General features: G+C 44.0%; 2 protein-coding genes across 3 annotated transcripts in view; both read left to right on the forward strand.

The window, feature by feature from the left end:
• Positions 1 to 20,330, forward strand: part of LOC310755510 (autocrine proliferation repressor protein A-like) — a 101,321-nt gene that overhangs the window by 5,182 nt on the left and 75,809 nt on the right. The window contains exons 5-13 of one of the 2 annotated variants that reach the window (XM_083598420.1): positions 202 to 300; positions 625 to 714; positions 2,121 to 2,250; positions 3,309 to 3,429; positions 3,822 to 3,957; positions 6,374 to 6,462; positions 7,496 to 7,574; positions 8,720 to 8,785; positions 9,859 to 10,696. In XM_083598420.1, coding sequence (XP_083454546.1) covers positions 202 to 300; positions 625 to 714; positions 2,121 to 2,250; positions 3,309 to 3,429; positions 3,822 to 3,957; positions 6,374 to 6,462; positions 7,496 to 7,574; positions 8,720 to 8,785; positions 9,859 to 9,978 — 930 coding nt within the window. In that variant the 3' untranslated portion in view covers positions 9,979 to 10,696. Of the gene's footprint in view, positions 1 to 201; positions 301 to 624; positions 715 to 2,120; positions 2,251 to 3,308; positions 3,430 to 3,821; positions 3,958 to 6,373; positions 6,463 to 7,495; positions 7,575 to 8,719; positions 8,852 to 9,858; positions 10,697 to 20,330 lie in introns of those variants that run through there. The other variant, XM_083598421.1, reaches the window with a different exon arrangement.
• The window catches only part of LOC310755512 (autocrine proliferation repressor protein A-like), a 30,228-nt gene continuing 27,200 nt past the window's right edge, over positions 17,303 to 20,330 (forward strand). The window contains exon 1 of the mRNA XM_083598426.1: positions 17,303 to 17,631. Coding sequence (XP_083454552.1) covers positions 17,448 to 17,631 — 184 coding nt within the window. The 5' untranslated portion in view covers positions 17,303 to 17,447. The remainder of the gene's footprint in view (positions 17,632 to 20,330) is intronic.

Raw genomic sequence — 20,330 nt, forward strand, 5'->3', positions numbered from 1 at the left:
AAATATACATACATACATACATATACATCAAATCTACAAAAAATTAGAGAAAAATTAGAGAAAGGAAAATTAGAGAAAGGAAAAAAAGAGGGAAAGAAAAAGCATACCAACAATAAAAAAGTAGAAAAAGACAAAGAAAAAAGCCTCAAAAGGCATCTCCTTCAAATTCTAGAGACTATGATCCACTTCTCTTGTGTGCAGGCAGCTGTGCGTGGCATGGACACTGTAGCAGATTTTCTGCTGAAAGAATCCGGTGGAATGATGAATATCACAAAGTTCACAGTGGCTGGTCTTTCCAAGGTAGGTATGAACTGCAGGTCTGTGCTGTATTGGATTTCCGGCACACCAGAATTAGCCCTATGCACAGTGGCGTAGCGTGGGGGGTGCAGGGGGGGCCGGCCGCACCGGGCGCAACATCTGGGGTTAGGGCAAATCCACGGGTTAGGGGGCGCAAATCCACGGGTTAGGGGGCACAAATTACTTGTCTTGCCCCGGGTGCTGACAACCCACGCTACGCCACTGCCTATGCATGCTCATCCCCATTTCCCCTGTACATGCCATGTTTGGGCTCTCCAGTGGGAACTGAATACCTCTGCATCTTTTTGCTTTATGTCTTTATTGCAGCGTGGCTGGGCCACCTGGCTGGTAGCAGCTGTGGACAAGAGAGTTGAGTCATTTATTCCAATTATCTATGATCTTTTGAATATTGTTAAGGTGAGTAGATGTTCAAAGGATGGTGCACAAGCTGTGTGTACTTAGTCTTGAGTCTTCTTCATAGTTCCTTCATAGTACTCTGGACAAATAAGAATACGTTGGCCATTTGCAGGCAGGCCACAAGTGTGAGAGCCAGTGAAACTTCTGAGGAAGGGCACTCCACAGCCTCAGCACCACTGCTGCAAAGACCCTGTCCTGTGTCCTAATCAGCCATGCTTTTGAAGGCAAGGGACAGTGAGGAATCCCTCCAATGATTGTAAGGGGGAGGGGGGCAAATTTGTGGAGGGAAAATGGTCCTTCAAATATCCTGGCCCCAAATATTGGTTGGTTAACAGCTGTTTGGTTATGAGGCTGGGGAGGGACAAAGTGTAGAATATTTAAAGTGCAGTCAAATCAATAATTAATGTTTTGCTAGACAGGCTGATGATAGCAGCTGAAACTCACAGAATTTTCCTGTAAACTTACCAGAGAGAACTCTGTGAGAGATGCCCCCACTGTGCCCTGACATGTGGAGGGCATAGTTATATATTCTCCTACTTGCCTGGGCACCCCCTCCTCTCCATTTCTTTCCATTCTGCCAGCAATGTGAAAACATCTGTTTAGTCTGAGCTCCAAGATCAGACTACATTTTAAGCTGGACATTAAGTATGTCTTAGTAACTGAATTACCATTTTAAGCCTGCCTGAACAAAGCTGCTGTATCTGATACTCTTCAGCAAGTATTCTGAGTGAATGTTATTTTTACATTTTACAATACTGTTTATGTGATTGTTGTCTTAAGGGGGATAAAAGGGGGAAATAGCAGGAAAATCTAGTCTGCCTTAACACATTCTGGATTACTTAAACTAAAAGGCTAAAACTAGCCTATCTAAGCTTCCTCTCAAGCTGCAAAGCTGAACTCACAAATGTGATGTTGAAACCTAAGTAAATAACCAAAAAAGCCATAGGTATTGACTGTTGGCACTATGATGGGGGTAACTTATTGGCATGTTTTGTTTTGTGTTTATCATTTTAGCCAGAAGTGTACTTAGGGGTAGGTGAATCCAAACTCTGCCCAACTGGGGATGGGGTGCAAGAATAACCTATCAGGTGTTGGAGTCCTCCCACAACACCTGGAACGCCCCACACCTGGAGCGGCTTCCAGGCAGAGAGCAGTGCGGGTGCCCTGTCTAGTCCTAAGAAGGCACCTTCCTCCTATCCAGGCAGCCTGCTTCTGAGATTTTTTTGGGGGGAGGCACCAATATAGCTCCTTGACAAGGGCACAAGGGACTCTAGGTATGCCTCTGAGCCTAGCCCTGCTATAAAGAGTTGAATAAATCTTGTCCTCCATACTATAGAACTTCAGGTTCTTAATATATGACACTTGCTATGTGCACATAGAATTCATTTGTGACTTCTTTGCTACAGAACTGGCATCATGAATACCGATCATACTGTGGCTGGGGCGTTGCGTTGTATCATTTCTATGTCATGAATCTAACTCGGCAGTTGGACACCCCACGGTTCCAGGAATTAACTTCACATGTTGATCCGTTTGGTGAGCAATTCCTACCATCTCAGATTTCTCTGGTGAATCAGATGGTAGCAGAAGAAAGGATTGGATAAGTGGGAAAGGGCAGCCCCAGGGAATTTTGGTGGCACTATAATGCATGTGGGACGCGGGTGGCGCTGTGGGTTAAACCACAGAGCCTAGGACTTGCCGATCAGAAGGTCGCCGGTTCGAATCCCCGCGATGGGGTGAGCTCCCGTTGCTCGGTCCCTGCTCCTGCCAACCTAGCAGTTCGAAAGCACGTCAAAGTGCAAGTAGATAAATAGGTACCGCTCCGGCGGGAAGGTAAACAGCGTTTCCGTGCACTGCTCTGGTTTGCCAGAAGTGGCTTAGTCATGCTGGCCACATGACCCGGAAGCTGTACGCCGGCTCCCTCGGCCAATAAAGTGAGATGAGCGCCACAACCCCAGAATCGGTCACGACTGGACCTAATGGTCAGAGGTCCCTTTACCTTTACCTTATAATGCATGTAAGATACATTGAAGAGCATGGCATCCATTTAATTAAAGGGCCATTTGGTGCTCCTGTGGAGTGAGGATTAGGGGGTTGTTGAATAGTGATTGTTGCTTCTTGTAAAAATATGTGAAAACGTTGAAATATTTGCAGAGGGAGAACACTGAAAATATGCCGGCGTGCAGTGGGATAAGAAATGGGTCAACCAGATCAAGTCCTCTCCCCTTTTCCACTTTCCTTTTGGAAACCTTCCCTCAATCCTGTAAACTAGGACCTTCCTCATCTGAGGCATAGAGGCAAGCTGTGAAATCCTGGCTATGAGTTTGTGACATAGGAGCCAACTCCTAGGAGCCATGGGCCCCCACAATAAAATAACATGGGCTTAGTTTGCCACAATAAGGCTTTTAAACATGTTTTCCAGTTCTATTTTTGTTCCCACCTGTCCAAAGAATGTTTACAGCTCTTTAGGGATTTGTGATCTTCATTTCTCTTGTTTTCCAATCTTACCAGCCTTTGATGATGTAAATAAGCAGCAGCAACTTGAGAACTGCATGTGTTGCCCATTAAAATAACATTAAATTTTCCATCCTCAGAATATAAAGAACGATACCAAAATAGGACCCTGCTCATGATCTTATCAACAGGAGATGACTTCTTCCTGCCTGATGACTCGTACTATTTCTTTGATGAGCTACCAGGAAAGAAATATATCCGGTGAGTTCATGCTGCAAAAGATTACCAGACTGTCCTTTTTGAGGCAAGGAGATCATTCCTCTGGTTACAGGCAATGACCAGATGGCTTGAGCACCAGATGAGAGACAATACTGAGAAAGTACAGCAGATCCTCAGCTGTTGTGTGAACCCACTTGTGTAATATGAACAATAGTACCAGTGAAGAAAGCTGCAGATCTTTGCTGCACAATTCACATAGGCTTTGAATGATGATGCAATGATTTTCTCTTTGTATATTTATATGTGTGCATTCTTTCCAAGGAGGAAAAACTCTGAAAAGTCAAATTTCTGTGATTAGAAGAAACATGTCATTGCTTTACCTTAGACTATTGCAAGGAAGGTATTTTTGTAAAAACCTCTCTGTTGCACTGCAGATTCATCCCGAACACTAATCACGCTATAACATTATTACCATGGAATAGAGCATCTATCCTTGAATCATGTAGAGCCTTTTATCTCAGCACCATGCAGAATTTGACCATGCCTCAAATTTCTTGGAACAGGTCTGAGGTGAGGAATACATGTCTTCTTTTACGTACCAATTGACAAGAATAATTCAGTCGTGAAGTTTGTTCTGTAATTTAGACCAAGCCATGAATGCATGTTGTCCCTAAGAGATGGAAATTAAGTGTGGTCCTTACTAAGGATACTCGGTCGAGCTCAAGATTCCTAAGAAGCTATCAGAATTTTAAAGTTCATTTGGCTGCAATCTTGGTTATAAACATCAAAGATGGGTGAACAGGAAGTCCTTAATATTGTAGAATAGGATTACAACTGTTGGGTGACAAAATGTAACTTTGAATTTTGAAATGAAATAAAATACTAACGATAAAGAAATACTGAAAGCAGGAAAGTTGTTATGATTATATGCAAACAGGCCTTGCTTAATATTGTCTTTTACCAGTAAATGATGAGAACAATCTTCTTTGGCGATCACTCGTAGCTGAGTAAGATTGTCTTCCATAAACACGGTTTTAACAATGAGTCCGTAAGTGACTGTGGAGGCCAATTCTGGATCCACACATCCTTCCACAGTGGGGACATTGGTTTCCAGGTGGGAGTTGATCATGGTGTGGATGTGCCAAGCGTGCTTTCCTCTTAGCACGTTTCTCCCTTGTGTCCTGAGTTTGAGTGTCTTCAAAGCCCATGACACTTTTGGTAAAGTCTGTTCTCCAACTGGAGTGCTCGCAGGCCAGTGTTTCTACTACATTTTTTAAAGATTTGCCTCGAGACAGTCTTTAAACCTGTTTTGTTGACCACCAGCATTACACTTTCCATTTTTAAATTCAGAATAGAGTAGTTGCTTTGGAAGACGATCATCAGGCAACAATAACTGTATGTGGGATAATAACTGTATGCTTTTCAATAAGCAGTTTTGAAAGAGATTTTCATTGTGGAAATCGTGCGATGGGAACAATAACTGGGATAGCTCAGCTGATAGAGCATCTTCCTTCAAGAAGACTGAGGGGAGTGTAGATCTTCCAGCATTTATCCTTACAACAGCTCGGTGAGATACATTTGGATGATGGGCAAAGAGAAAACTGTGGGAGGATCTCGCTTTGTGTATTTCTTGTATGTGGGCATTGTTGCCGTTGAGAAGAGGTAAACACAACTGTGCAGTGGAATGGATTTCAATGGGTGTTGTGATGCTCTGCGCCGGGCAGCTAAATCATTTCTCACCAGGCTGTTCTCATGAATGGAAATCACACTAGCCCATCTGCTTTTAAGCCCCACAGGTGCAGGACATCTGAATATTTGCTTTTCAATAAGCAGTTTTCAAAGAGATTTTCATTGTGGAAATCATGCGACGGGAACGTGTTGGCTTAACATCCATTAACACATTTTTTAAAAAATTGCTTCCCCTTCCAGGCTGCATTTATCTTTTTTTTTTTTTAATGAGAAATCTGAGCACGGATCTCCCCACAAGAAAGAGGGAGAGGAAGCGAGGACGGAGAGACAGAATGGCTCGAGATCACTAGGCGGTCCCTGTGCCCAATTTTAGAGAAGGCAGTCCTACTTTTGGTTTGCTGGTGTCCTCTATCTGAAGAGCTTGGTTCATGTGATGGAGATCTGTTTGCTCCTTTTGAGAGGCAGAGATGGTGTGTAATTAAGGGGCCAACCTAAATCTCATTCCTTAAACAGGGCAGGAATTTGGAAGTGTATCTTCCTGATTTAAATCTAGCAATCTGGCCACGATGTGATACTGGCTCTCAATTTGTAATAAGTACTACATTCCAAACATTCTCCAGATATTGAACCATAATAAAGACAAAAAGAAGGAGATGCTGATCACTCTAGTTTTTAAAAGTGTATCCACTCTTTAAAATATTAAATTTAGTCATAGTGATTTAACACAGACATAGTGGTTCAGTGCCAGGTGAGAGGCTAGGTGAGAATGGTACTGATAAGTATTGGTGCATTTGTGTGATGTTTGTGATTAATTTTTTCTCAGTTTGCAAGGAATAAACACTTCACATGCAGCTGCACTTACTCCTGGCCCTGATGAGTATACATGCATAATACACACATTTGTCTCATTCCAGCATTGCATTTTAATAATAATAATAATAATAATAATAATAATAATAATAATAAAATAATAATAATTTTTATTATATGCTTTTTTAGTCATATGCTTGAAGAAATATTCACTGTACACCTAAAAATGTAGGGTGAATATGCCCGTAGCCTGAAAACACAAGCAAAACTTCAAGGTTCTCCATTTCCTTTATGTATGTGGCAACTATTTGGGTTGACCTTACATATGGTATTGCATGACACAGCCAGTTAAAGCAATGATTGCTGTTGAATTAAATATGCTGTGGAAACAAATTTGTTTTCTGCACCTCCTGTTTGGGAGGATAATAGGAATGGGTGATAACTGGAGGAAGACTTGATAATTCTGTGCTATTCTCTCTTTTTCTAGGCAAATGGCAAAGGCATCATCTCTCTCTCCACAGATCAGGAGCCTTTAAAAACTAGATGTTTCTTTGCTGACACATGGCTCACCAACAAGTAGGCTTCTTTCAGAAATATATAATTCATTAATATATGGAATAATATACAAAGTCAACGTTGCATACAAAAAAAGTTCCTGAGGTGGTGTCTTTCTTAAAGCTTACCAAATTTTCCTGAAAGCAAGCAAGCAAGCCAGCCAACCACTGGCTTCTATGAGTCAGCAGAGAGCTGCTCCACAAACTTCTAGGTCTCATCTGTGCTGCACATTAAAAACAGCATCATACCAATTTAAACAGTATAGTGGTACCTTGGGTTATGAACTTAATTCGTTGCGGAGGTCCGTTCTTAACCTGAAACTGTTCTTAACCTGAGGTACCACTTTAGCTAATGGGGCCTCCGGATGGCGTCGCGCCATCGCCACACGATTTCTGTTCTCATCCTGAGGCAAAGTTCTTAACCCGAGGGACTACTTCCTGGTTAGCAGAGTTTGTAACCCGAAGTGTTTGTAACCCATGGTACCACTGTAATGGCTCCACACACAGCCCAGGCAAAGAATCCTGGGGATTGTAGTTTGTTTAATGTCCTAGGAGTTGTTAGGAGATCCATATTCCCTTCACAGAGTTACAATTCCCAGAATTTCCCAGAAAAGAGACTGATGGTTAAAGCACTTTGAAAAGTCTAGCTCTGTGAGGGCAGTGGGGATCTCTTAACAAATTATGGCCCCCAGGGTTATTGCAGGAGAGAGCATTGGTGTTTAAAGTGATATGGTACTGCTTTATATTTAAAGTGCAGGCGGAGCCCTGTACTTCCCCCCCAGAAATCCTACTAACAAAGATTCAAAAGGAATCACTGAGTCGGTTATTATGGATACTCTGGAACCTTTTGGATCAGGTTGACTATATCAGAGAACCATCCCGATGGGTGGGTAACCTTGTATATTAAACAGTATCTTTAATTTCCATAAATAACATGATTACTTGTGCCGCAAACAGTGAACTAAAAAAATAATATATTGTTGATAGTACTTTTCTCCACAAAACAATTTATTCTGTGCTCATGCCACATCTCTTCTTTCCCTTCTCATTCTCAGGCGAGACTTCAGGCAACTTAGGCTTTCCTTGATTATTGTGAATCCTGCACTTTGGATTGATTGCAATGTTGTTAAAGTGGTAAGAGGATTAGAATTTCCTTAGTTTCTTCACAAAGCTGAGGATGTCAAGGGTCCTAAAGACACAGACAAACACGAAAGCCATTCATGGGAAATAAATGTCTTCCTATAAAGTTGGACTTCTGTTGCAGATATTGAATATTTGCAGATTTGCAAATCAGCACATTCATTTAGGCTTTCTGTGTGGTGTGTGTCACAGAAACCTGTTGGCTGCGAAGGGTGATGACAACAGGCACCAGAAAGGCCACAGCTGGTACTTCATTTTGGATGAGCAGAACCTAATGTTCACCAGTAAGCATGTGGACAGAAGGGCCATTCTGGAGAGTCCCTGAGCTCCTTTAGGAGGAAGGGTGGGACCATTAATTGAATGAATTGGTAAGAAATCAATCAAACCAATAAATAAAATGGGATTCCTTCAATGTCTGAGTTACCCAAACCATTCCTCTGCATCTAGCAGAAGAACATTGTCTTTATGTTGCAGTTGTAAAATCACCCATGCTAGGGAGTAGGGCTCCCTAATGTGGTGGGGAGTATGTCTCTACACGCGTAGTAGGGATGAGGAACCTCCTTCTGACTGAAAGCCACGTTCTCTTCTGCACAACTTTGTGGAGGCCAGGGTCAGAGGCAAAAGTCAACAGAGCAATCAATGTGAATTCTACCATTGTGCAGTAGCCTAGTTTCTTCACACTCACACATCTTTCTCTATCCTCCATCTAAGCAAGCAAGAAGCATTATCAGAATTCAAGGACACATTCCAGTCAGGGGAAAACATTCCAAGTGGGGAGGAAAGCACAGCTGGTGAGGGGTGTGGTTTTTTGGGGGGTGTCCTAGAGATAATCCCAAGGGCCAGCTAGAGACAGCTGACTTATCTAAGGCAGGAGTGAGAACCTGTTCTACTCTATGTAACAAAGCAGGTTGGATGTCAGAGCCATTGGAAATATGTAGAGTGGTTTAAGGTCACCTGGAAAGAAGGGCTATGTCATCTGTGGTCATCCTCCACCACTGCTCCCTCTTCCCTATCCTTGGAAGACACAAACCAGAAACCTCAGCTCACTCTTCTTCAAATTCACACTAATGAACATTCTATAATTTCTTAATATGACATGTTCGCTTCTCAGCACCTTCTTCTGTCTTATCTCTTTGCAGGGAACAGGTGTTTATAAAGCAGAATTGTCAAAGCCATTACTTGGGTGGAAGGGTTTCTTCATTGAGGTAAATATAATTTCTAGTCGAGTATTTGACTCATTCTTGCACAGCTTTTTCATTAGCTTAATAGCAGTGTAGGGGGAGGCAATTTCCATTGGAATAGTGGAAGAGGGAGGGGAGGTATAAAACGTTCCTTTCCCTGCAACCACCTCCTGCTGCTCAGCTGACTGGGAAACAAGTGTGAATGGTGAAAAGTGAAATGGCAAACAGAAACAAATAATCTTTATCTGGACTCCCTTGCCCTCTTTCTGCTGATCAGTGGGAGGGTTTTTTGTGCGCCATATAAGATTAGACAGCCGATAGAGCAGTTGGGAATTACACACAGATTACACACTGAACAAGAGAGAGAAAACATGCATGTTTTTGGAGAGTATACATACAAATGGGAGAATATGCATATTGACCAGAGAATGTACAACATTAAAGTATGACATGCACATTCCCCAAAGCCTGTTGGGAAGCATAATGGCTAACAATGTACAGAATTCAGACGCTATAGGCAGGTTTCCCAAGCTTTATTAGAGAATATGCATCTTGACCGAGAAATGTTCACAATTTCTTCTTCATAGAAACATGGGCTGCACATTTTCCATGAAGGCTGCTGAATGTGCACAATGTTGGGTTTTATGTACATTAACTGTTGAACTTACATTCCTTTTAATATACATTTATTAACTGAAACTAAGTGTTCCAAGACTGTTGTGCAACTGTATAAATAGGCACGACATATTCTGCGATTAGGCACTGCTTCTAAAATCTGCAGTAAGATGCATCCATCATTTCTTTGATATCTCTGTGCTATAAACTCCTAATCCTGCTCCATTCAGCTCTCTGCAAAGGAACATACAGTGGTACCTCGGGTTAAGTACTTCTTGACCTGAAACTGTTCTTAACCTGAAGTACCACTTTAGCTAATGTGGCCTCCTGCTGCTGCTGTGCCGCCGGAGCACGATTTCTGTTCTCATCCTGAAGCAAAGTTCTTAACCCGAAGTACTATTTCTGGGTTCTGAGTCTGTAACCTGAAGCGTATGTAACCCAAGGTACCACTGTATTGAGCAGAACTGCCATTTCTTTTCCAGGTAACTTTCAAAGGACCTGAGAACGATAAGCATGTTTTCACCTCAGAGGTTCAAATCATCCCAGACACTTTTCCATGTGCAGACTGCAAGGGAGAAGGATGCTATGGGACGCTGGTGTGAAACCCTGCAGAGAAAATGTGGCTCCTGTTGCTGACAGCATCCATGAGGGAAGAAATAATAGGCATTTGGAAAACCATGCGGTGAAGCGGGTGGACAGAGAAGGAACCTCATGCAGAGAAAGCAGACAGGTCCCACTTAAACTAAAATGCAGTAGGTGCAGGGGTGTCACTCATGATCAGGAGACCTAACCAAGGACCAGATGCTGTGGCAATGGGGAATGGGGAATGTGTAGGGTGGATGTGTGAAGAATATCAGACATGAGAGGAAGGGGCTGGTTATATAGAATGATGAACAAGTAAATATGACACAGGAAAGTGTGCCTTTTTGATTCCCAGTGCCCTGGATCATAATAAAGAATATAGCTATGCTTCACAAGTCTTCAATGAAACTCTTTACTAGTTTTTGATCATTTTATGCAGACAGTACAATTCCTTATCTTACTTTTAAGACAGTTTAACCTCATAATGGGATTAAATATTCTCTAATCTAAGTAATTAATTACCACTGTCATGTAAAGTATTTGAGTTCAAATTCTGCACAAGGCACAGGCCAACAGCTTAACTTCTTTGGCTAGCTATTATCACCTGCCTTTAGAATCCATTCTGGGATACAGTACTAAAAACATGAATATGCCTTAATATCACCTGCAGGGGTTTCCATTGTCCTATTCCCATCTTGCTGTTTTCCCTCCATTATCAAATATAGCTTGTTTCTGGCATTTGTGCATTTGGTGACATTTTCTTGTGTTTTGAAGGCATATGTGTATTGCAAGGAGGAAATTCAATATGATATGAGATTCCCAAATGAGTGAAAATCACATTGAGTCTCAGGAAAACAGTAAAACTCTGGCAAAAGCAGAACACTTCAGATGTTTTGTGCATGACTAATTGCTAGCCCAAACAATCAGGCATACCAAAAGTTTGCCACCCAGGTATACCATCACATAACATACAGTCTCCCACTGATTTTTGGAGGAGTGAATTGTACCACATCTGTACTTCACACCCTTCCTCTCCCAGCCCTCCTTCCCCTTCCTCAACTGCTTAACTCTTCTCTCCCCTCCAATCCCAATGTTGATTCACCTCAAGCTTTTCCCCAAGCTTAATTTCTGCTGGGATGCTGGTGGGGGTGGGGGTTCATCAGCTGAGCGGGTATGTTGTGGCCCATGTGAGATTTGCAGATTGCACATTTCTGCACTAGAAACAGAGCTTGTTTCTTGGAAGCTATGCATACTGACTGGAGAATGTGCGTATTAGCTTGAGAGTTTACTATATGCAGTTGAGCTGTACCTGCCAAAAGACATAGGCTCCTAGGGGCTGAGCTCCCTTTGGCTCCCCAATAAAATATTTGAGGAGCTGAGTTCCCCCCAAAGTGTATGCATATCCCTTCTTTAACGCTGTTCCCTTCTTTATATGCAGACAGGGAAGACATATGAAAAGAAATTAGTTTGTCCCCACCATGTCTAGTTGTGCACTCCTAAACAAGGAGATATGACTCAGGACTCTGTCATTGTGATATCTCCCACCACAGAAGGTTTTTTCTCCATTGGAATGGTTTAAAAAAGCATGTATAATGGGGAACACTTCTCACAAATACGTAAAGCATACAGAAGTTTCTCCACTAAGAATCTAAATGGCTCAGAGCAATCATCATCATCATCATCCCCAGCCCATCTGACTGCCAGAAGATCCTTGGAGGAAGACCTCACTGAATGATGGGGGTGGAGACGCTCCTTCAGGTATACTGGGCTGAGGCTGTTTAGGGCTTTGAAGGTCAGCACCAACACTTTGAATTGTGCTCAGAAATGTACTGGGAGCCAGTGAAGATCATTTAGGACCAGTGTTATATGGTCCCAGCGGCCACTCCCAGTCACCAGTCTAGCTGCCACCTTCTGGATTAGTTGTAGTTTCTGAGTCATCTTCAAAGGTAGCCGCACGTAGAGCACATTGCTATAGTCCAAGTGGGAGACAACCAGAGCATGCAACGCTTTGGCAAGACAGTCTGTGGGCAAGTAGGGTCTCAGCCAGTGTACCAGGTGAAGGTGGTAGACAGCTGCCTTGGACACAGAATTGACCTGTGCCTCCATGGACAGCTGTGAGTTCAAAATGACTCCTAGGTTGCACACCTGGTCCTTCAGGGGCACAGTTACCCCATTCAGGACCAGGGAGTCCCCCACACCCATCCACCCCCTGCCCTCCCCCCTTCTGTCTTGTCGGGATTCAACCTCAATCTGTTAGCTGCCATCCATTCTGCAACCACCTCCAGACACTCACACAGGACTTTCACCGCCTTCACTGGTTCTGATTTAAAAGAGAGGTAGAGCTGAGTATCATCCGCATGCTGGTGAACATCCAGTCTTAACCCCCCTGATGATCTCTCTTAGCAGCTTCCACTGGGATGATCTCTCCCAGCTGCTTCCAATATAGAAGTTGGAAAGCATGAGGGAAAGGTGGAGCTATGAGACACCCCACAAGTCAGAGCCCAGGGGTCTGAACACTCACCACCCAACACCACTCTTTGGACATGGCCCAGGAGGAAGGAGCAGAACCACTGCATAAAATTGGCCCCAGCTCCCAACTCCTCTAGATGGTCCAGAAGGATGGTCAATGGAATCAAAAGCCGCTGAGATATCCAGCAGAACCAGGAAACAGCATTCACCTTTGTCCCTAGCCTGCCAGAGATCATTGACCAGTACGACCAAGGCAGTTTCAGTCCCATGATGGGGCCTGAATCTCAATTGGAAGGGATCCAAATGATCCACATTTTCCAGGTGTGCCTGGAGTTGTTCAGCAACCACCTGCTCAGCCAGCTTCCCCAAGAATGGAAGATTTGAGACCGGGCAATAGTTGGCCATAGTGGCCAGGTCCAAATATGTTTTTTCAAAGAAACAGTTTGATGACTGCTTCTTTAAGCAGGTCTGAGAAGACTCCCAAATAGAGGGAAGCATTCACCACACTGCGGAGCCCATCACCCAGCCCTTCCCGGCTCGCTTTTATGAGCCAGGATAGGCAAGGCTCAAGTAGACAGGTGGCCGGTTTCGCTCGTCCAAGCAGCCTGTCCATATCCTCAGAGGTAACAGATTGGAATTGATCCCATGCAACTTGACTAGACAGGGCTCTAGCCCTCTCTTGCCCCGGTCCTGCTCCCATGGTAGAGTTTACCTCTTTCCGTATCTGAGTGCAAAAAACAAAATTATTGCAGGAGATCTTGCGGTCCTCACCAGGCCCCAATGGTGACAGTGGTTTGGTTAGGATTACGAACCACCTGAAAGAGTCTCCTGGTGCTGTTTTTTGCAGATGCAATAGAGGCAGTGAAGAAGGTCCTCTTTGCTGCCACTATCACCACTTGGTAGGCTCGACATTGAGCTCTAACCCGTTTTTGGTCTGATTCAGAATGAGTTATCCTCCACTGGCGCTCTAGCTGTCTCAGCGATTGTTTCATTGCCCTCAGCTCTGGGGTAAACCATGGGGCATCCAGGCTCCATGTAATTGGAGAGGGCGCTTCGGAGCCAGACAGTCGATAGCCCTGGTTAACCTGCATTCTAGCAGGCCACCAGGGAATCAGCTGAGAGCCATCGACATGGGATAAGACAGCCCCTACCACCCTCTGGAAACCATTTGGATCCATTACGTGGCAGGGGTGGATCATCTGAATCGGTCCCACCTCCCTGCAGAGAGGAAGGATCGCGGAGAAGTCCAGTTGCACCAGAAAGTGATTCGAACATGGCACTTCTTTTGTTTCGCTTTTACTTAGTGTCAAATCACCCACAACCATAGAGGTGAACACCAGGTCTAAGGTATGTCCGCCACTATGAGTTGGGCCAAATTTATTCAGGGACAGCCCCATGGAGGCCATGCTTTCCAGGAAGTCCAGAGCGGCCCCTTGTAAGGTTGTATCAGCATGGATGTTAAAATCCCCTAGGACAACCAAGCTAGGTGTCTCCAGGAGAACATCCACCATGACCTGAAGCAGCTCAGGCAGGGAATCCTTGGTGCAGGGGGAAGGTTGGTACTGCTGCTACACCAAGGATGCAGGAATCCTGTACTGCCCCTATTGCCCAATTTCCAGAACGTGCACTCAGAAAACTGCCTCTCCCCAATAGGATGCCTGGGGCAAGCTAATGACCTCCTAAAAATCACTGCAACTGCCTCCCCGCCCACATGACCTGGGTTGCTGTGTGTAAGAGAAACCTGGCAGACAAGCTGTGGCAAGAACATGCTGATCTGCCATGTCCAACCAAGTCTCTGTTACACATTAGCAATGCAGCACAACAAAAGCAATTGAGGTAATTGTTACAAGTTTGTTGGGAAGTGCTAACACTCACACAAGTACTTCAAATGCAGCCCATGTCTCAAAAACATTTCAATACTCGCTTCTTGTTCCAACTGGCCTTTGGGCCAACAGACCTTTGGCAGGGTTTCTGAGGGTACTCCCCCCCACTTTTCTACTGCATTTTAAAATTGTTTTAAGATTTTTAGTGATGCTCTTAATAGGGTTAATTATTAAAACTAGTTTTTAATAATGTTGGAAGGGTTGGAGAGTTGGAAGGGATCCCGAGGGTCTTCAATCCCCTACAATACAGGAATCTTTCGCCCAACATGGGGCTCAAACCCTTGACCCTGAGATCAAGAGTCTTCTGCTCTGCCAACTGAGCTAGGTTGCAGCTTCAGCTCCCGTCAGTTCCAGCAGGGCCAAGAGTGAAGGATGATGCGAGATGTAGTCCAGTGACATCTAGAGGCCCACAGTTATCCCACCAACGCATTGCATGGATGTGTGCTCATTGCACACTTCCTTCAGGCAAGCAAGAAGTTATCACAGTGCAAGGACACATTCTGGACAGGCAAAATGACTCACGGAGGGTGCACAGCAGGGCCTTTGTGAGGTGAGGCCTGGAGAAGATGCAGAGGTTACAAAGAATCCTGAGGGGTTTGTCCACATTTGACCCCTAGGCTTGAGGGTCCAGAGCAGTTTCACAGATCAATGAAAAACAACCAAAAGTAGATGACATACAGTGGTACTTTGGGTTAAGTACTTAATTTGTTCCGGAGGTCCGTACTTAACCTAAAACTGTTCTTAACCTGAAGCACCAACTTTACCTAATGGGGCCTCCTGCTGCCGCCGCGCCGCCGGAGCACGATTTCTATTCTCATCCTGAAGCAAAGTTCTTAACCTGAAGCACTATTTCTGGGTTAGCGGAGTCTGTAACCTGAAGCGTCTGTAACCTGAAGCGTATGTAACCCGAGGTACCGCTGTAAAAGGAAAAGGGAAAAAGAAGGAAGGAGGAAATGAACAAGCTCAGGTACTAGTTCTTAAAGTTATAATGGCCAGTTGGGAACTGGGCATATTTTAACGCAACAGCTCCCAGGTCTGCCACTTGGGACCTCCAGTCTGAAAAACATCCTGTAGGACAGGGCTGAACTGGGAGGAGTCACTCTTGACCCAACAATTTGGAAAGCTGCTGCTAGTCAAAATGGAGAGAATGAGCTGAGATAGACCAGTGCCACAACTCAGAATAAGCCAGCTGCATCTGTTGGTTTGCAGTCAGGGAATTATGGCAGGCCAGTATCCTGGGCCTTCATCCTGGAGCTCTTTCTGCCTCAGCCAGGAATGCCTTCCTTTTTTTTTACATGAACTTACACCTACAGCTTGGCAGCCGTTTTGAACTACCAGATTTTGCCCATGGTGCTGTTTACATTCTAGTTCTTCACCCCTTCCTGGCAAAGGTAGAAGCTCTTCCCGGCATCGCTGCAAATCTCTTCCTCAAGTAATTACACATTCATTTCCAAATAACAGCAATAGCAACATTCACTGGCATCTCTGTCAGCCTGAGGCAACGCCTGTGTATAGAAAGAATCTGGCAAGGCAAACATTTCATATGAAACATCTTAATCGGCGCAATCTTTTTTCGGGACCAGAATGAGGACAGAAAGCTCACATTGGGAAAGAACCTGAAGCTCCTTGTCTTCTGGGGGAACTGCAGGGCAGTTGGAGATTGGATTGGAAATGCTTGTAAAAGTTTGAGTTGGGTACATCCAATTATGAAAAATCCTAACATGATATTGTAATATCAGGGTCCCCGGCTCCTAAAAAAGATGTTAGTGGAACTGAGAATATTTTGTGTCAGCTGGAGCAAAAGAGGCAGTGGGCTCTGTAGGAAAGTATGTTGTAGAGTAGAAAGAGATGGTTGCAGATTGCGCACTCCTGAACAAGAGATAGATATTCCACACACAGTTTTCTATATCATAGAAACTAGTTCTCAGTTAAGAACTAGCCTCAAGAGAGGACTCTACTCCATTTTTACTTTTTGTAGCTGTTTTTGTAGATGTGCACAATACTTTCTTCATGGATCACTCACTTTTGCATTCTCCACAAAGCTTTTTATACTCAATTTACATTCCCCTTAACATATATGTTTGAAATGGCAGAATCAAAAAGAAAGAGGTCTTAAAGCTGTGGTAAACAACTGTTAAGAAGTACCCTTAAGATAGCACTCCATACTCGTTTTTTGAAACTTTTTGTAGCTGTTTTTATATTTTATTTACATTTTTAATATTTTATTTACATTTGTTTTCTATATCTTACTGTATAAAATCATGAAAAAATTAATAAAAATCTTAATGAGGGGAAAAAACCCTCAGTTAAAATATTGACTAGATCTGTTGTAGCTGTTAAAGAAGTGAATTCTATGGCAAGGATTGTTATGAAACAGATCAAAACTGAAATTGATCATAGTCCCGTACAAATCTAGACAGTTTTGGTCACTCACCACACCTCAAAAAGACATATATAGATTGTGGATGGTGTGAAGATGGCTTTGCAAAGGAATTAGTCAAATCCCTGAGTAATCCTTGACTGTCCAGGGCTCCTAGTCATGCTGGCTGTGTACAGGCTATGAGGCAATATGTGTCTGGTCTACTGGAAAACCATGGGAGAGGGAGATTGCACTCTTGTTCTGTACTGCAACTGCAGAGGGCAGGAAGCACTTGCTGCCAAATAAAGTTTGAAAACATTTCCTGTTCCATCCAAAAAGCCAGCTCTGAATTGTGAAATGGGAGCTGCCATGCTACAATGCCGAAATGCTCCCCCCCCCCGAAATGTGCTTAGGTGGGGGGCAAACACATGGTGCAAGTGGAACAGAGCACCCACTGGCTCCAACCTGAATTGATGAGTTGGGGGGTGCTTTGCGGCAAGAGACCAGTGAAGAGTACAGTAACTAGCACACTTCCTCCTCTGCATGATTTGAATCAGTCTGCTTAAATGCTACCTCACCCATCTTAACCAGGACCCTCCCTGATAAGGGATCATTATAAATAAGGAGGAAACATCTGACGATGTTTATGGAATGAACTGCTCTAGAGGAAAGCAGGGTTTTTCCACCCGCTGGTAGCAACTGTGATCTGAAGCAGGACAACTCCTGTCACTTGGACACAGTCACACACCTCTTTCAAGGCCAAGGTACCTGCTTGACTATGTATGCTGCTCTCCTTCTCTTGGCAGCCTGCTTGCCCTCTGGATGGATGGTGGAGCAGAAGGCCCTGGATGTCTACGTGAAGCAGTATGACCCTCACTATAGATACACCCTGATGAAGAAGGAGGATAAGTGGGGTGCCACTGTCTATACGCTCAACATGACCTCCCTGAAGTGGCTGAATGGTGAGAGTAGAATCAATCTCCTCACTGCTCTTTTCCTTTGAGGGGGTACAGGGGTGGGAGGGAGGAAGGCTAGGCCATTGAGGAGGCTGCTGGGTGGGTGTGATTCCCTCTGTGGGAAGCGAAGAAACATGAGGGGCAGTAAGTACTAGTCCTGTGGTCTGCCGTGGCTAGTTATGAAAGGGATCCAAACCACTGCTTCTTCCTACCTTCTGGGGGAAACTGAATCAGTTACGGAGCAAAAAAAGCAAGGCCATGGGTCCAAACAGAAAATGCATAAACAGTATTGTATGTTTCATCCTCCTTTTTACTCTCAAGAACTGAAAAGTTACCATATATACAGTGGTACCTCGCAAGACGAATGCCTCAGAAGACGAAAAACTCGCAAGACGAAATAGTTTTTCGTTTTTTTAGTTGCTTCGCAAGACGATTTTCCCTATGGGCTTGCTTCGCAAGACGAAAACGTCTTGCGAGTTTGTTTCCTTTTTTAAAAAAACCGCTCGAAGAGGTGCAGTTGCGACTGACCGTGCTTCGCAAGACGAAAAACATCGCAAGACGAAAAGACTCGCGGAACGAATTAATTTCGTCTTGCGAGGCACCACTGTAGTTGGGAAAGACGTTGTTTCTTCATGTGCACTTGAGAAAAAGGTGAGGAATGTTTATGACGGGCAGGGATGTAATTTTGGTGATGGCCACGTGAACTTGCCTCTTTGCAGCTGTCTCTATAGACAGAGTGATCCTTACATTAGTTTGCATAGATGAGAAAGGCTGGATCCCTAGAAACAGTGGGGGAAGTAACACACTCAGTGTTCCCCCAAGGGGCCATTTATGGGAGGATTCTTCCTCCACTCAGCAACATGGTGGACGCAGCCTTATCTTTCTCCCAATGGAAAACTTGAATGGCTGTGAAGGAGAGCCTGAATACCCAGAACAACTAGCAGAGGTGGTGATGGGGCAGAATGCCATTTACCCACCAAGGAATCTAGGGGGTATCAAGGTCCTTGCTGTGAAGGTGACACCCCACCCCAACTGTTCCCCCATCAACAGGGCTGGGTGATATCAGGGTTTCAACAACACAATATATCACCAATATATCACAATGTCTGAAATAAGGCTGGAACGATGTGGAGGCAAACAGGGTAATGTCCTGGCAACTGCTACTAGGGGTCCAAAACTGATAAATGATGATATTATCAGTCACCACACAGTCATTTTCATCAGCAGGGAAGCCAAAATGCACCCAAAGAGAAGTTTTGGTTTGGGGCATGGCTACCAAATGGTGGTGTTCAGGACAATCCAAAGTACAGTGATGATTCATAGTGAATACAAATAAACTGGGAAAATATTGAACAAAAAATATTTTTCTAAATGTGATGCGTATGAAAATTAACTCAGTGATAGCATGCTTCAACTAAACCATTAAAGATTTCTGGATAATATATCAATGTTCTTATGCAGTTTTAGGGACAAATTTAAAATTTAAGAAAATAGATGATTTAGTAAAAAATTTAATTAAACTTGAATGTGGTTAACAATTTAATCTATTTTCAACTAATTAAAGAGGAGTTTAAGCAATTTCCTAGTGTCAAGTCACATCTGCTTCCCCTCTCAGAGGGCCAAGTGCAATACTGCAATTCTATGCACTCAGTTCAACTACACTTCTACTTTCCTGGGAGTAAGCCCCATTGAATTCAGTTACCAAGAATCACCTTCCCCATCATTCTCACCTCACAACAACTACCCAGTCTCCCATTTCAGTATATAAGGCAGCCACTGTTAAATCTCCCTCCTCCATTTCCCTCTATTGCAACACAGACAGCTCTCTCCCAAAAGCCCCCATCCCACCAATCTCTCCATTTTTATGAAAGGGAGGAAGGGAAGGGAAGGAAGCGCAAAGATAGCATCCTTTAAATTAAACCAAAAAACCCCTTTTTTATATGAGAGAAGCTATTTAAGGTGAACCAACCACGCCTTACTTTACACGGGGGAAAGGGCTCTTTCTCAACAAGAAGCCCAGAGCCAGCCTCAGATGGGCAGTAAAGGCACACCGGGAAGGGAAGACAAATGTGTCACATACATGCCGAAGGGGAAAGAGAGTAAAGAGGCTTAAACAAGAAATCTTTAATAAAAATGTATTAAAAACAAAACAAAACAAAAAACAGGGAAAGGTTTTTTGTTTGTGGTTCTTTGAAGAAAACAACCACAGGTTTTTTTCATGGGAGCAAGGAGTGGGGAAAGGGGTTCACAGCAAGAAGCCTGGAGCCAGCTCAGACCAGCATTTCCGTACACCACACCTACCAGCCTGGCAGGACGGCTACTAACCTACTTAAGCAAGAAGCACCTTGTGGCATCTGATAAGTTTCTGCTGGCTTGCTGTTTTCGTCACCTGCACTTGCGATTCACCGCACCGGCAGGAAGCAACAGAGCTCAGCCCGGGCTCGCTGCAGAATCAAAAGAAGCACATGGTGAAGTGATTTTTGTTGGCTGCTCCACCTGCTCTTGTGAGTCACTTGCTGCCGCTGAAGAAGGCAGCAGAAGTACTACGAAGGCTGTTGTTGTTTAGTCATTTAGTCATGTCCGACTCTTCATGACCCCACGGACCAGAGCATGCCAGGCACTCCTGTCTTCCACTGCCTCCTGCAGTTTGGTCAAACTCATGTTAGTAGCTTCGAGAACACTGTCCAACCATCTCATCCTCTGTC

This window comes from Podarcis filfolensis (genome assembly GCF_964270895.1).
Source record: "Podarcis filfolensis genome assembly, chromosome: 2".
Taxonomy (NCBI): domain Eukaryota; kingdom Metazoa; phylum Chordata; class Lepidosauria; order Squamata; family Lacertidae; genus Podarcis; species Podarcis filfolensis.